Genomic DNA, 15,485 nt, shown 5'->3' on the forward strand with positions numbered 1-15,485 from the left:
TTTTTTTTAATCCATTTCTCTGTTGATGGACATGTACATTGTTCCATGCCTTGGCTATTGTAAACAGGGCTACAATAAACGTTGGAGTACATATATCTTTTTAAATTATAATTTTCCCTGGATATATGCCCAGCAGTGGGATTGTAATGCCATGGAATATTACTTATCCATTAAAAAGAATGAAATAATGCCATTTGCAGCAACATGCATAGACCTAGAGATTGTAATGCTGAGTGAAGTAAGTCAAACAGAAGATGAAATATCATATGAAACATGATATGAAATATCCTGATATGTAGACCCTAAAAAGAAATGATACAAATGAACTTACATACAAAAGAGAAAGAGACTCACAGACTTAGAGAACCAACTTGTGGCTGTCAGTGCACACCACTATATTTAAAATGAATAACCAACAAGAACCTACTGTATAGCCCATGGAACTTTGCTCAATGTTATGTGGCACCTTGGAAGGGAGGGGAGTTTGGGGAGAATTAATATATATATACACACACATATCAGTTCAGTTCAGTCACTCAGTTGTGTCCGACTCTTTGCGACCCCATGAACTGCAGCACGCCAGGTCTCCCTGTCCATCACCATCTCCCGGAGTTCACTCAAACTCATGTCCATTGAGCTGGTGATGCCATCCAGCCATCTCATCCTCTGTTGTCCCCTTCTCCTCTCATTCCCAATCCCTCCCAGCATCAGAGTCTTTTCCAATGAGTCAACTCTTCGCATGAGGTGGCCAAAGTATTGGAGTTTCAGCTTTAGCATCAGTCCTTCCAATGAACACCCAGGACTTATCTCCTTTAGAATGGACCAGTTGGATCTCCTTGCAGTCCAAGGGAGATATATATATATATATATATATATATATATATATATATATATATAACTGAATCTTTTCACTGTTCACCTGAAACTATCACAATATTGCTAATTGGCTATAATCCAATGCAAAATGAAAAGTTAAAATCAAAAATATCCCACAAGTACCTCTGGGAAATGATACAGAGTTGGGGACAGAAAACATTTTTTGTAAAGGATGAAACAGCAAATAGTTTCAGTTTTGTAGAAATGCTATGCCATATGGTCTCTGTTGCAACCATTCAACTCCACTGTTATAGCACAAAAACAGTCATAGACAACATGCTAACATATAAGCATGGCTGCATTCCAATATAGTACCATTTACAAAAGTGTAGTCCATTGGCTACAGTTCATAGAACTCTGATGTAGAGCATGCTTTAGAAAATTTCCTCATGCAGAGCAAACAATTGGGGACATTATCCACAATCCTAATTATCTGAGGGCTGATTGCTAGTCCTGAGTACATTAAGTTCTCCTTGATAACTGCCCAAGTATTCTACTCTATTGGGGACAGAACAAACACTACAACACAAAGTATCAGGTACATGAAGCAAAAACATGCTGCAGGAATAATCAGTGCCAAGGAAATATGGCAGAGCACTGTCAGCATGTGCTATAGTTACCAGTCTATCTGTAGCCTGCAGTTGTGGAAACTCACACTGTGTAGATTTAGCCCTGGATTATGCTGCTTCATTTTATCTTTCATTAAAAATAATCAGATTTGTTAAGTAACTGGCACATATTCAGGGGTAGGTCAATGCAAGATGTGAATAGTGCTATTTGGCAAAAAACTAAGATGACAGTTCAAAATCTGAGATAGTCAGAAAACATATACATACATATGCACACACATATTCATACATACATACATACATACATATAAGGAAATGGTAGATGGTTAAGAGAATTTGTAAGGATTTAAGTTACATAAATGAGTAGTGGTTAGCTATTATGTTGGTGGATGAGAAAGTCATATAGCTGCAGGGGAGTAATCATGAAGAAATTTTATTTTATTTAAATAGGGGGGATTGTTAAATATTAGAGAATAATGATACTATAACAAACTAAATATTTGGTCCTATCAGTTGAGAATAGTGTTAATTGTACATTTGGTTGATGGAGATATAGTATAAGAGATTCTATATTTATCTTTAGAAGGATTATAAAGAACAAATTTTGATCATCCTGAAACCTGAAAATACACAAGTATTTGAGAATAATTAAGAAAAACACATTATAGTGCTTAGACAGTCTCACAATGACAAAAGACAGAAAAACGCCGGAACAAATTCATAAGTTTATAAAGAAAACAGAGACTGAAGTCATAAGATTTAGGTTAAAAGAGATTTCATTTAGTATACATACTCAAAAATTCTCTGCTGGCATAATTGGGAATGGTGTGTACAAATCCAGATTTCATGACTACTCACCTTCTCAATTGAAGAGGTATGTGGAAGTGATTCATACATCTTAATTTATCCTCATTTTTATATCTTAATTCTACTGAAGACTTAGTTGCATATAGTATTCCATATACACCATGGTTGCTTATTAGAAACATACAAAATTGTGCTCAGATTTCAGTCTTAATCACTCACCTGTTCACTGCCACAGTCACATTCTTCATGAGTTTCCAAAATTCCATTACCGCACACTGATTGATTTTGGTAGAATGGTTTCAATATTGAAAACTTCTGAAGACACTGAGCTTCAAATGTTGAAACAAAAGATCTATATTCATGCATGCTACAGTTGCTAAAAATCCTTACACCACTGGAAACTCTAAAATGAAATAATCCTCAGGTTAAATAAACCTATCTAATAAAACCACATCTAAACAATGCACCATATATAATGTGAATATTATATATATATATGAACCATATATCATATGCACCATATATAATATGAATTGTTAGATGCTCCAAACGAAAAACTCATGCTTTTTGGTGGAGACAATGTAAATCATGACTAATTTTTTAAAATTTTGTTTCTAATTGGAGGATAATTACTTTACAATATGGTGATAATTTCTGTCATACATCAACACAAATGAGCCACAAGCACACACATGTCCCCTCCTCTTAAACCTCCCTCCCAGTTCCCTCCCCAACCCACCCCTCTAGGTTGTCACAGAGCACCAGCTTTTGATTTTTCATTAATACAGCAAATTCCCACTGGCTGTCTTTTTTACAGATGGTAATGTGTATGTTTCAATCTACTTACTCCTAACATTGTATTACAATAACTGAATTTATCCAGCTCTATTAAAATCAGCCCCTCTACTTAAGCACTGGATCCTACATTCTCTCCTACATTACTCCGTGATTTTGCTCCTGTGTTCCTTATATCCAACATCATCATTTTTTCCTCCTCTTCTCTTTATTTTGTTCAGTCTATAGATATGTCATATGTCCCATCAATAAAATCTCTCCTTTGATTATAAATTCCACTCTATAATCACGAAAAGGTCATTTATGTCTATTATCTCCATTTTATGCCTTCCACAGAGTTCATCCAATTCCTTAAAAATAATCTAAAATGCATGGGGATGACCCAGAGAGATGTTGTGGGGAGGGAGGTGGGAGGGGGGTTCATGTTTGGGAACGCATGTAAGAATTAAAGATTTTAAAATTTAAAAAAAATAAAAAATTATTAAAAAAAAATAGAAAAAAAATAATCTAAAATGTTGACTGGAATTGTACTGAATGTATGAACTTCTGGAAAAATTAGACATTTTATAGTAAGTTATCTATTTCCTTAGTGCTGGTACACAGACTAGTTTTCAAGATTGATCACCCTGACGAATTTTCTGATGTTATTGTTCTGATGGTACGCTGACTGATTCTGCTGCCTTTGCATAGGTAGTCAATCATAATATCTGCAAATAAGGACATCTACATTTTTCTTCAAATATTTTCTTATTTTTTGTTCCCTTCAAAATAATAGCCAAAGGGACTAGTACTATGTTACATCACCAAAGGTGATTTTGCTTTGAACAACAGATACAACAACAATATAAACAGCAAAACTATCTGTGTGAATACAATATTTCATAGTCCTCATAAATCTACATTTTTCCTTGAATTCCCTTTAGTGAATATTTCATTGTTATGGGATCCACTACTTTCTGGAGTCTTGTGTCACATGGACAAACTCACTAGTGTGATTTCTCCTCTTGCACAACATTCCTTCCCAATTTTTGATGTGGGATTGAGTATAAAAAATAAATTCTTCATGTCTTGTAACCAACTGCACAAATATGTGCATGGCATTAATTTGAGAGGAAAAACAATGCTTACACTGCTTCATGGTTCATTATGCACTTAGCTGTTGGACAGGAACACTCCTGGATGTCATCATATGCTAACCCTATTTTAAGGCCAAGTAGTTGAGCTATAATAACTGAAAATCCCTCCAATGTTATTGTGCCTGGATACTGAAATAAAGAAAGTTGAAGAGAAAACCAACATATGAGAAGAAAATGAAAGCAAGAAATATATCAAAAGAGCTTTGTTCCTATAAAATTTTATATTTTAATACTTTTCCATGTTGCCCAGATTTCTACTTCATTTTGATAAATCATCAATCTGAATATCCATACTAGTTAATTTAATAAAGAGCATGAGATAAGGTAAAATGTAATCAAACACATTTAACTTTCTTATTAAATCAATACTTTCCATTAACAAATATAGTTCAATATAGACATAGGCCAGGCACTATGATTAAAAAAAAAAAGATGAGAATATAGTGGCATGTATGAAAAGAAGGGACTTTGTCCACACTTGGAGCATATTTTACAGAAGAGGGGAAAGAAAATTACTTGGAAAGTAACAACAAACCTACCAGATATAAAGAAAGCATGAAAAGTGCTCTAAAGAAATGGAATTCTTCAACAGAGAATTCTGAGGAGGGGTATAACTGTATAGATCAGATAGTTAGAAAAGTCTATTTTTGGCATTGATGCTTAAGATGAGATACAAAGTTTGGGAAATGACCCACCGTTATGAATAGTGGTAGCAAGCTTGTTTGGGAACCTGTTCAAGGGCTGTAGTATAATGAATGAAGTAAAGAAATGACAGGATGGAAGTTCAAGACACAGGCAAGGCCATGGTAAAGAATCTCGAGTGAGATGTCAGCACAAAAAGACTGACAATAGTGAAGAGTAGCATTTCATATGAATGAAATTTCATTCATTTCATAAATAAATGTGTATATTACATTTATTTAATAATTACATAATTTTTAGAACTTACAAATTACAAACAAAAAATTTTTAGAACTTCCTAGTTTTTCTATATCCAAAAAAATTATCATGAGTAAAATTTAATCCATACCCTAAATAAAGATATTGTGTGTGAATGTGTATGTGTATGGTATAAAGCATGGTGACTACAGTTGATGAGATGGCAATATATACTTGAAAACTGTCAAGAAAGTGGGTCTTAAGCACTTTCATAAATAAAGTGGATTGATGGATATATTGATTAATTTTTGGAACCATTCCATAACTAGTATCAAATTATCACACTGTTCAGTTCAGTTCAGTTGCTCAGTCGTGTCTGACTCTTTGTGACCCCATGAACTGCAGCGCACCAGGCCTCCCTGTCCATCACCAACTCCCATAGCCTACCCAAACTCATGTCCATTGAGTCGGTGATGCCATCTAACCATCTCATCCTCTGTCATCCCCTTTTCTTCCTGCCCTCAATCTTTCCCAGCATCAGGGTCTTTTCTAATGAATCAGCTCTTCACATCAGGTGGCCAAAGTATTGGAGTTTCAGCTTCAACATCAGTCCTTCCAATGAACACCCAGGACTGATCTCCTGTAGGATGGACTGGTTGGATCTCCTTGCAGTCCAAGGGACTCTCAAGAGTCTTCTCCAACACCACAGTTCAAAAGCATCAATTCTTCAGTGCTCAGCTTTCCTTATAGTCCAACTCTCACATCCATACATGACCACTGGAAAAACCATAGCCTTGATTAGATGGACATTTGTTGGCAAAATATAGTCTCTGCTTTTGAATATGCTATCTAAGTTGGTCATAACTTTCCTTCCAAGGAGTAAGTGTCTTTTAATTTCATGGCTTCAATCACCATCTGCAGTGATTTTGGATTCCAAAAAATAAAGTCTCTCACTGTTTCCACTGTTTCCCCATCTATTTGTTATGAAGTGATGGGACCGGATGCCATGATCTTTGTTTTCTGAATATTGAGCTTTAAGCCAACTTTTTTCACTCTCCTCTTTCACTTTCATCAAGAGGCTCTTTAGTTCTTCTTTACTTTCTTCCATAAGATTGGTGTCATCTGAACATCTGAGGTTATGGATATTTCTCCTGGCAATCTTGATTCCAGCTTGTGCTTCCTCCAGCCCAGCATTTTTCATGATGTACTCTGCATATAAGTTAAATAAGCAGGGTGACAATATACAGCCTTGACTACTCCTTTTCCTATTTGGAACCAGTCTGTTTCATGACCAATTCTAACTGTTTCTTCCTGACCTGCCTACAGGTTTCTCAAGAGGCAGATCAGGTGGTCTAGTATTTCCATCTCTTTCAGAATTTTTCACAGTACACTTTAGTTATATAAATATTTTATTTGTCAATTATGTCTCAATAAAGCTAGAAAGTGAAAGTGAAAGTCATTCACCTGTGTCTGACTCTTTACAACCCCATGGATTATACGGTCCATGGCATTTTCCAGGCCAGAGTACTGGAGTGGCTACCTTTCCCTTCTCCAGGGGACCTTCCCAACCCAGGGATAGAACCCAGGGCTCCCTCATTGCAGGTGGATTCTTTACCAGCTGAGCCACAAGGGAAGTCCAAGAATACTGGAACGGGTAGCCTATCCCTTCTCCAGGGAATCTTCCCTATCCAGGAATCGAACAGAGGTCTCCTGCATTGCAGGAGGATTCTTTATCAGCTGAGCTATCAGAGAAGCCAATAAAGCTGGGGGTGGGCAGGAAGAGTTGTGTGGTGTGTGTGTTTGTACATGCACATGTATTTGTGCATGTACACAAATACAGGAAAAAAATGGAGAAGAACAATGAATATGGTACAGTTTCAATAGAGACTTAGCATCTATAATATAGAATATAATAGATACTTCAGGTGGTGAAGAAGTTGGAGTCCACCTGGCATTAACAGAAGGTTTTAGCATTGGTTGGGAGTCTATGCTCAAAAGAAACTAAAAAGAGAAAGTTTGTATGACTTTTAGACTGAGGACAAGTATAACAGACATGGGATGTGGGTTCACAGGGCAACTCAGGGCAAAATATTTACTATTTCTAGCCTGGAAATATAAAATGTGAATATCAGGAAATTATGACTGCCAAATACACAAGCAGAAAACTTCAGAAAGAAGATAATCCGAATTCTGTCTCCCACATTTCTCGCTGATTCCTGAGACACTCGTACAATTAGCAGCCTCAAACTGAAGAGCTCAGCTGAGGCCAGAGCTGCCGTCTGTGAGGCTGAGTTGCTGTTCTGACTTTAATCAAGAGCACTGAACGACAAAACAAGCAAACAAAAATCAACCCTCGTCAGAGAAAAGCAGCAGAATCCACACTTCCTCTGAATGCTATAATGTCCAAGGTTTCAAAGAATATCATTAAAAAGGCCATGGAAACTAAACCAGGATGTGAGCAACAGTCCATAAAACTAGCCTAAAATGTGTATTTTAGAAAATGAACTGTCTTCAGAAATGGAAAATATAAAGAGAAATCAGTGCCTGATGACAATTCTCAAAAATATTCCAAATATAGCCCCAAATTACTCAAATACCAAGAACCAGGAATATCTTGACTGCAGTCAGAAATGGCAATCAACAGAAAGCAAAACCAAGATGCATTTCCTGACAAGCATTTTAAAGCAACCACCATAAAAATGCTTCAATGAGCTATTACAAAAACTCTTAAAGGAAATTAAGAAATAGAAAATGTGATCAAATAAATAGATGATATAAAAAGAACCAAATTAAAACTTCAGAAGAGAAAAAATACAGTAATAAGAAAATAAACTTCAATAGATGAATTTAGTAAAAAAAAAGAGATGACAGAAGGGAGTATCAGTGAACTTAAAATTCATTAGTATAAATTACCCAATCTCAAGACAGAGAGGGAATAGCTTTTGAAAAAATTAACAAAAATACAGAAGCAGTAGGACAATGATGACAACAACAAAAACCTAACATTAATATCATTAGTGGCCCAGAATAAAAGTGCACAGCTGAAATATATTTGAAGACAAAAATGGCTGAAAATCTCCTCAATTTGGCAAAAGACACAAATCTACATATTTAATAGATTCACAAAACTTCTAACAATAAACTCGAAATAATGCATGATCAGACACATCATAATTAGATGGCCAGAGAAAACTTCTAAATGTCTTGAAGTCAACCAAAGGAAAACAACAGATTGCTTACGGAAGAACAATGATTAATAAGAGTTCTCATCAGAAATAATGTCAGACAGAGAATGTAACACAATAGTTTTGAAGTGCTGAAAATGACTTTCATCCAGCAAAAATATCCTTAAATAATGAAGATGAAATAAAGACATTCTAAAATGAAGGAAAATTAAGAGACATATTGCCAGTAACCAAGTTTTAAAAAAATGACTAAAGGAAGCTCTTCAGACAAGAAAGAAAATGATAGTAAAAGAAAACCTGTAACATCAGTAGTGAAGAAAGAGGAACAGAAAATGTACTTTCATGGGTAGATAAAATAGACCATTTTTCATTTGATTTTTTAAAATTATGTTTAAAATTATAATTTAGTGTGTATACTTATTAATATGCTTAGAAGTAGTATTTAAGCAAACTATACTATAAAATTTCCCATTTTATGATTACACACATAATTTCAGATCTAAAATAAATATGGTATTAACATTCCCATATTCTACTTGAAATACTAAAATGCTGGTAAACAAATGTGTGTATGTGATTGTGTCAGTGTGTGTGTGTGTAATCTCACTACAGAACATATGAAAAATGTTTTACAAAGAGAAATATTGAAAAACACTAAAAAGAGATTGATAGTTTATATAAAGAGACAGGATATATTTGTGTGCTATACAGTATTTGTCACAACTATAATTACCTAGACACAGTGGGTTAATGTGTGGATAAAACTGTAAATAGAACTTTATTTACAATATAGCTGGTTGGCCAGATTTGGCCAATGGGTCATGCTTGCTTATTATGTCTATGATGAATAAATCAAAATAGAATACAAAAAATTGTTCTAGAAAAAATGAGAACTGTAAATGGCAACAGAGGACCAAAAAAAAGATAGATAAAACAGAAAACATATACTAAGTTGACAAACTGAAATATAGATGCATCAACAATTAGATTCAGTGCAAATTGTCTAAACATATTAGTTAAACAGATCGGTGAAACAGAGGAAAAAACACATGGTCCAGCTGCTGACTGCAAGTTCACATAATATATAAAGACCAAACCAGTTAAGAAAAGAGATATAACATAGGAACATTCATCATAAGAAAGCTGGAGAGGCTATATTGATAACAGATGAAGCTAGCTTCAGAACAAAGATTATCATGGACAAAGGATATTGCAGTAATAAAAAGTTCAATAATAATCTTAAATGTTTGCATATCAAACATAAGAGCTTCAAAAATATGAAACTAAAATAAATATAATTGAAAGAATAAACACACACATACATAATTTAGTTGGAGACGGCGACAACTCTCATAATTGACAAAAGCACTAGACAATAGGAAATTATTTAAAAGACATGAAAAATATTATCACACAATGTCTATAAAACTAGCATATATAGAACACTCAACTACAGCATGATATATGTCTTATGCAGTTTGTAACATATGTTGCTTAAACCAAGGTGTTCATGGACTTCAATAATTGCAAGGCTTCCCTGGTGGCTCAGTGGTAAAGAATTCACCTGCAATGCAGGAGACCCAGCTTTGATCCCTGGGTGGAAAAGATCCCCTGGAGAAGGAAATGCCAACCCACTCAATTATTCTTGCTTGGGAAATCCCATGGACAGAGGAGCCTGGTGGGCTACACACAGTGAATGGGGTCATAAGAGTCAGACATTACTTACCAACTAAACCACCACCACCCATGACATGGAGTAGCACAATTTTATGCCCTGGGAAAAGTTAAGCCAATTGCTCAAGGTTGGGAAAAAGGATTAAAAAGAAAAGGAAAAATTTAAAAAGAGAAAAAAAAAATAGATGATGAGTCAAAATGCTCTCACACATATTTAACAAAGTTTTACAAAGAAAAGGGAAACAAAAATATGATCAAGTAAACAATACAATAAAGCTTCTCGGGACAGATGTAAATTAGTGCCCAGACTGAAAGTGCTTTAATATAACAAGCATGTTGCATGATAAAAGATACCATGGAAGGATAAAAAGATCTTAAATGTTTCCATGAAGAAATCAGCTATTAGGATGTTGAATCCTGACTTCAATATAGGAAATCAATCAGTTCAGTTCAGTTCAGTCGCTCAGTTGTGTCCGACTCTTTGTGACCCCATGAATCGCAGCATGCCAGGCCTCCCTGTCCATCACCAACTCCAGGAGGTCACTCACATCCATCGAGTCAGTGATGTCATCCAGCCATCTCATCCTCTGTCGTCCCCTTCTCCTCCTGCCCCCAACCCCTCCCAGCATCAGTCTTTTCCAATGAGTCAACTCTTCGCATGAGGTGGCCAAAGTACTGGAGTTTCAGCTTTAGCATCATTCCTTCCAAAGAAATCCCAGGGTTGATCTCCTTCAGAATGGACTGGTTGGATCTCCTTGCAGTCCAAGGGACTCTCAAGAGTCTTCTCCATAGATAATGCCTAATTTTGAAGCATCACTATGAACAAAGCTAGTGGAGGTGATGGAATTCCAGTTGAACGACTTCAAATCCTAAAAGATGATACTGTGAAAGTGCTGCACTCAATATGCCAGCAAATTTGGAAAACTCAACAGTGGCCACAGGACTGGAAATGATCAGTTTTCATTCCAATCCCAAAGAAAAGCAATGCCAAAGAATGCTCAAATTACCACAAAATTGCACTCATCTCACATGCTAGCAAAGTAAATGCTCAAACGTCTCCAAGCCAGGCTTCAATAGTACATGAACAGTGAACTTCCAGATGTTCAACCTGGATTTAGAAAAAGCAGAGGAACCAGAGATCAAATTGCCAACATCCGTTGAATCATCAAAAAAGCAACAGAGTTTCAGAAAAACATCTACTTCTACTTTATTAACTGTGCCAAAGCCTTTGACTGTGTGGATCACAATAAATTGGGGAAAACTCTTCAAGTGATGGGAATACCAGACCACCTGACCTGCCTCCTGAGAAATCTGTATGCAGATTAAGAAGCAACAGAACTGGAAACAGAACAACAGACTGGTTCCAAATTGGGGAAGGAGTATGTCAAGGCTGTATATTATTATCCTTCTTATTTAACTTATATGCAGAGTATGTCATGAGAAATGCTGGGCTGGATGAATCACAAGAAGAAATCAAGATTGCTGGGAGAAATCTCAATAACCTCAGATATGCAGATGACACCACCCTTATGGCAAAAAGTGAAGAACTAAAGAGCCTCTTGATGAAAGTGAAAGAGGAGAGTGGAAAAGTTGGCTTAAAGCTCAACATTCAGAAAACGAAGATCATGGCATCTGGTCTCATCACTTCACGGCAAATAGAAGGGGAAACAATGGAAACTGTGACAGACTTTATTTTGGGGAGCTCCAAAATCATTGCAGATGGTGACTATAACCATGAAACTAAAAGACACTTGTTCACTGGAAGAAAAGTTATGACCAACCTAAACAGCTTATTAAAAAGCAGAGACATTACTTTGCCAACATAGGTCCATCTAGTCAAGGCTAAGGTTTTTTTCAGTAATCATATATGGATGTGAGAGTTGGACTATACAGAAAGATGAGTGCATAAGAATTCATGCTTTTGAGCTGTGGTGTTGGAGAGGACTCTTGAGAGTCCCTTGGACAGCTAGGAGATCGAACCAGTCCATCCTAAAGCAGATCAGTCCTGAATATTCGTTGGAAGAACTGATGCTGAAGCTGAAATTCCAATACTTTGGCCACCTGATTGAAGAGCTGACTCATTTGAAAATACCCTGATGCTGGGTGGGATTTGGGGGCAGGAGGAGAAGGGGATGACAGAGGATGATATGGTTGGATGGCATCACCTACTCAATGGACACGAGTTTGAGTAAACTCTGAGAGTTGGTGTTGGATAGTGAGGTCTGGCATGCTGCAGTCCATGGGGTTGCAAAGAATAGTACACAACTGCATGACTGAACTGAACTGCACTGAAATTTGAATACTCAAGGAATTCATTGGGCATATTACTCAGAAATATAGAGCAAAAGAATGAACAAACTATTTCTACACATATAAACATGAATCACCATCAAAGATGTAGTTTTGAGCAAATATGTTGTAAATACACACATTGAGAACACATACTCTGTTATTTACAGAAAGCTCAAAGAAAGATCAAGTTAACCAGTGAGTAAGTGTCAAGATAGTGGGAAGGAGGATTTATGAGTCTTCTGATTCTGGAGGAAGCACAAGCTGGAATCAAGATTGCCAGGAGAAATATCAATAACCTCAGATATGCAGATGACACCACCCTTATGGCAGAAAGTGAAGAGGAGCTAAAAAGCCTCTTGATGAAAGTGAAAGAGGAGAGTGAAAAAGTTGGCTTAAAGCTCAACATTCAGAAAATGAAGATCATGGCATCTGGTCCCATCACTTCATGGCAAATAGATGGGGAAACAGTGGACACAGTGTCAGACATTATTTTTGGGGGCTCCAAAATCACTGCAGATGGTGATTGCAGCCATGAAATTAAAAGACACTTACTCCTTGGAAGGAAAGTTATGACCCACCTAGACAGCATATTGAAAAGCAGAGACATTACTTTGCCAACAAAGATCCGTCTAGTCAAGGCTATGGTTTTTCCAGTGGTCATGTATGGATGTGAAAGTTGGACTGTGAAGAAGGCTGAGTGCTGAAGAATTGATGCTTTTGAACTGTGGTGTTGGAGAAGACTCTTGAGAGTTCCATGGACTGTAAGGAGATCCAACCAGTCCATTCTGAAGGAGATCAATCCTTCTTTGGAAGGAATGATGCTACAGTACTCCAGTACTTTGGCCGCCTCATGCGATGTGTTGACTCATTGGAAAAGACTCTGATGCTGGGAGGGATTTGGGGCAGGAGGAGAAGGGGACGACAGAGGATAAGATGGTTGGATGGCATCACCGACTCGATGAACATGAGTTTGAGTGAACTCCAGGAGTTGGAGATAGACAGGGAGGCCTGGCATGCTGCAATTCATAGGGTCGCAAAGAGTCAGACACGACTGAGGGACTGAACTGAACTGATCTGATCTATTGATAAGATTTTATTTCTTGACCTTTGTGATACTTATATCTATGTATAACTTGGCCAAAAACTAGTGTGCTGTACGCTTATGACTTGTGCAATATTCTCTATACATGATGCACATCAATAAAACTTTAATTTAAAAGGAAATATACACTATGTTATATGCCAGGAAGGAAAGTTTAAAAACAAAAGGAAAAGGATTAAAAAGTGTAGATTATGCAAAGAATTTATTTAGTGTTTTCAGTAGTCTCGTAAAACCATTTTTATTTGTAATAAGAATATTTGCTTTATTTGATAAGATGCAGTTTTGAAAGAAAAAGCAAGTAGTAGTATGTTTCAACTCGTATACACCTTTTAACAAGCTATTCAAAATGGTTCTGAAATGATATATAAAGAAAGAACAAAACAAAACATTAATACATAGTTAATGGTTACATGTATTTGTAACAATAGTATAAAATATGCAAAAACTAGCAAATATGAAGTCATGCCTTCTGTTATTTTCTGAATTTGAAGGAGACATAACAGAAGGCTTTGATTTTTCCCTAAGGTTATGTTCTTAGGAAATCTGATACAATGTTATCATCTTTTATGCCAGGCTGGTGAAGAGGTATAGTCATATCTCTTCGTATAATTTCCCTATATTTGAAATTTATAGTTAAATAACTGTCTGAGATTAAAATCCTGTTGTCCAAACAAAATAATAATACATACAGATATAGGGAAAAAAATCAAGTTTACTTCACTATGTAAAATAATATTTATAAAACACAATATAAAGTTTAGAAAAAAATATTCACAGAGAGGACACAAATTACATACCACAGCAACATCTGCATCATAGCTTCTATTGCATATTGTGCCAGGAAATGTTGCTCCCACATATTTAGGCTGTTTCCTGTAACTACATCATTTTAATGTTTCCTTTTGTATTAGCATGGTCATTCAGAACGATTCACAAGCTTATTTATTAATTTAAATCTCCCATAAAATTTAAAATAAGTTTTCAAACATACTATTTTCAATCTGAATAATACCTAATATATTATACAAAATGCTCAAATTTTTGAAAACTATAATTCACCTTAATATCAATTTTTTTTCTTAACCTAAGTCCTTGACTTGATATAATTTTATTATATCAAATTCTCCTCAATTTCCCTTATACAGCAACTTATTGTTTTGGTCACTAAAAATTAAAAGGAATTTTTAATTTATGGAAAATATTTCTTTTTTGATGATTAATTTTATTTATTTATTTTTATTTCTTGGCATCTAAATATAAGCAGTTTTTAAAATTATAGACAGGCATTTCTTCAGTCATGTCCTACTCTTTGTGACCCCATAGGCTGTAGCCCACCAGGCTCCTCCGTCCATGGAATTTTCCACAAGAATACTGGAGTGGGCAGCCATTCCCTTCTCCAAAGATCTTCCCAACTCAAGGATCAAACCTGAGTTTCCCAACTGCAGGAAGATTCTTATCATCTGAGCCACCAGGGAAGCCCTAACCATATTACCAAAAACCTAAATGTTTCTTTATCGAACAGTAGACATGAAATGCATTCACAAATCGTAGGTAATATTTATTAACTGAATAGTATCAGTTTTACATCATTAATAAGTTGGAGTTTGTATGTATTCTGTCATATAGCTGATATTATAAAAGCTCATGAAAGACAGATTTTTTTAATATAAATTATATTCCAAAATATTTTGGTCATATAAGTGATTCAGATTGTTTTTATTTTTATGTTTCCTACTACACTATCATCTCGATGGCAACATCTATATTTTACTTAACATTTTCAAAGGGGCCTACAGCAAACTGAAAAACACTATAAATGTTTTATAATATTGTTTATAATAAATGTTTAATAATATTATAAAATTAATGAAATTATTTATGTATATCTCTGTATTAATGCAGAATATTGTGCTTACATAAGTAAGAATGTTACATCGTGGGGCCGAAGGATAAGATAGTCCTGTTTCCATGCCAAAAATCTTTGTAATAAATCATCAGCCTCTCCAATGGTGGAAATTCGGTTTTTATCTGACCACAATTCCAAGGAGGATAATATCACAGTCAATTTGAACCGACTAAACATCTAAAAATAAGATTTATATTGTATATATTCAAATAAAATAAATCATTACATCAAAACAGTACATAAAAAATAAAGTTTACTTGATTA

At 35.5% G+C, this 15,485-nt stretch overlaps 1 protein-coding gene across 1 annotated transcript in view; it reads right to left on the reverse strand.

Annotated features, from left to right (window-relative positions):
• Positions 1-15,485, reverse strand: part of ADAM18 (ADAM metallopeptidase domain 18) — a 141,761-nt gene that overhangs the window by 76,258 nt on the left and 50,018 nt on the right. Inside the window, exons 9-12 of the mRNA XM_018041761.1 lie at positions 15,232-15,398; positions 14,113-14,194; positions 4,176-4,312; positions 2,472-2,655 (exon numbers count right to left, since the gene is read on the reverse strand). Of these exons, the coding sequence (XP_017897250.1) occupies positions 2,472-2,655; positions 4,176-4,312; positions 14,113-14,194; positions 15,232-15,398 (570 nt within the window). The remainder of the gene's footprint in view (positions 1-2,471; positions 2,656-4,175; positions 4,313-14,112; positions 14,195-15,231; positions 15,399-15,485) is intronic.

Source organism: Capra hircus, chromosome 27, assembly GCF_001704415.2.
Source record: "Capra hircus breed San Clemente chromosome 27, ASM170441v1, whole genome shotgun sequence".
NCBI lineage: Eukaryota > Metazoa > Chordata > Mammalia > Artiodactyla > Bovidae > Capra > Capra hircus.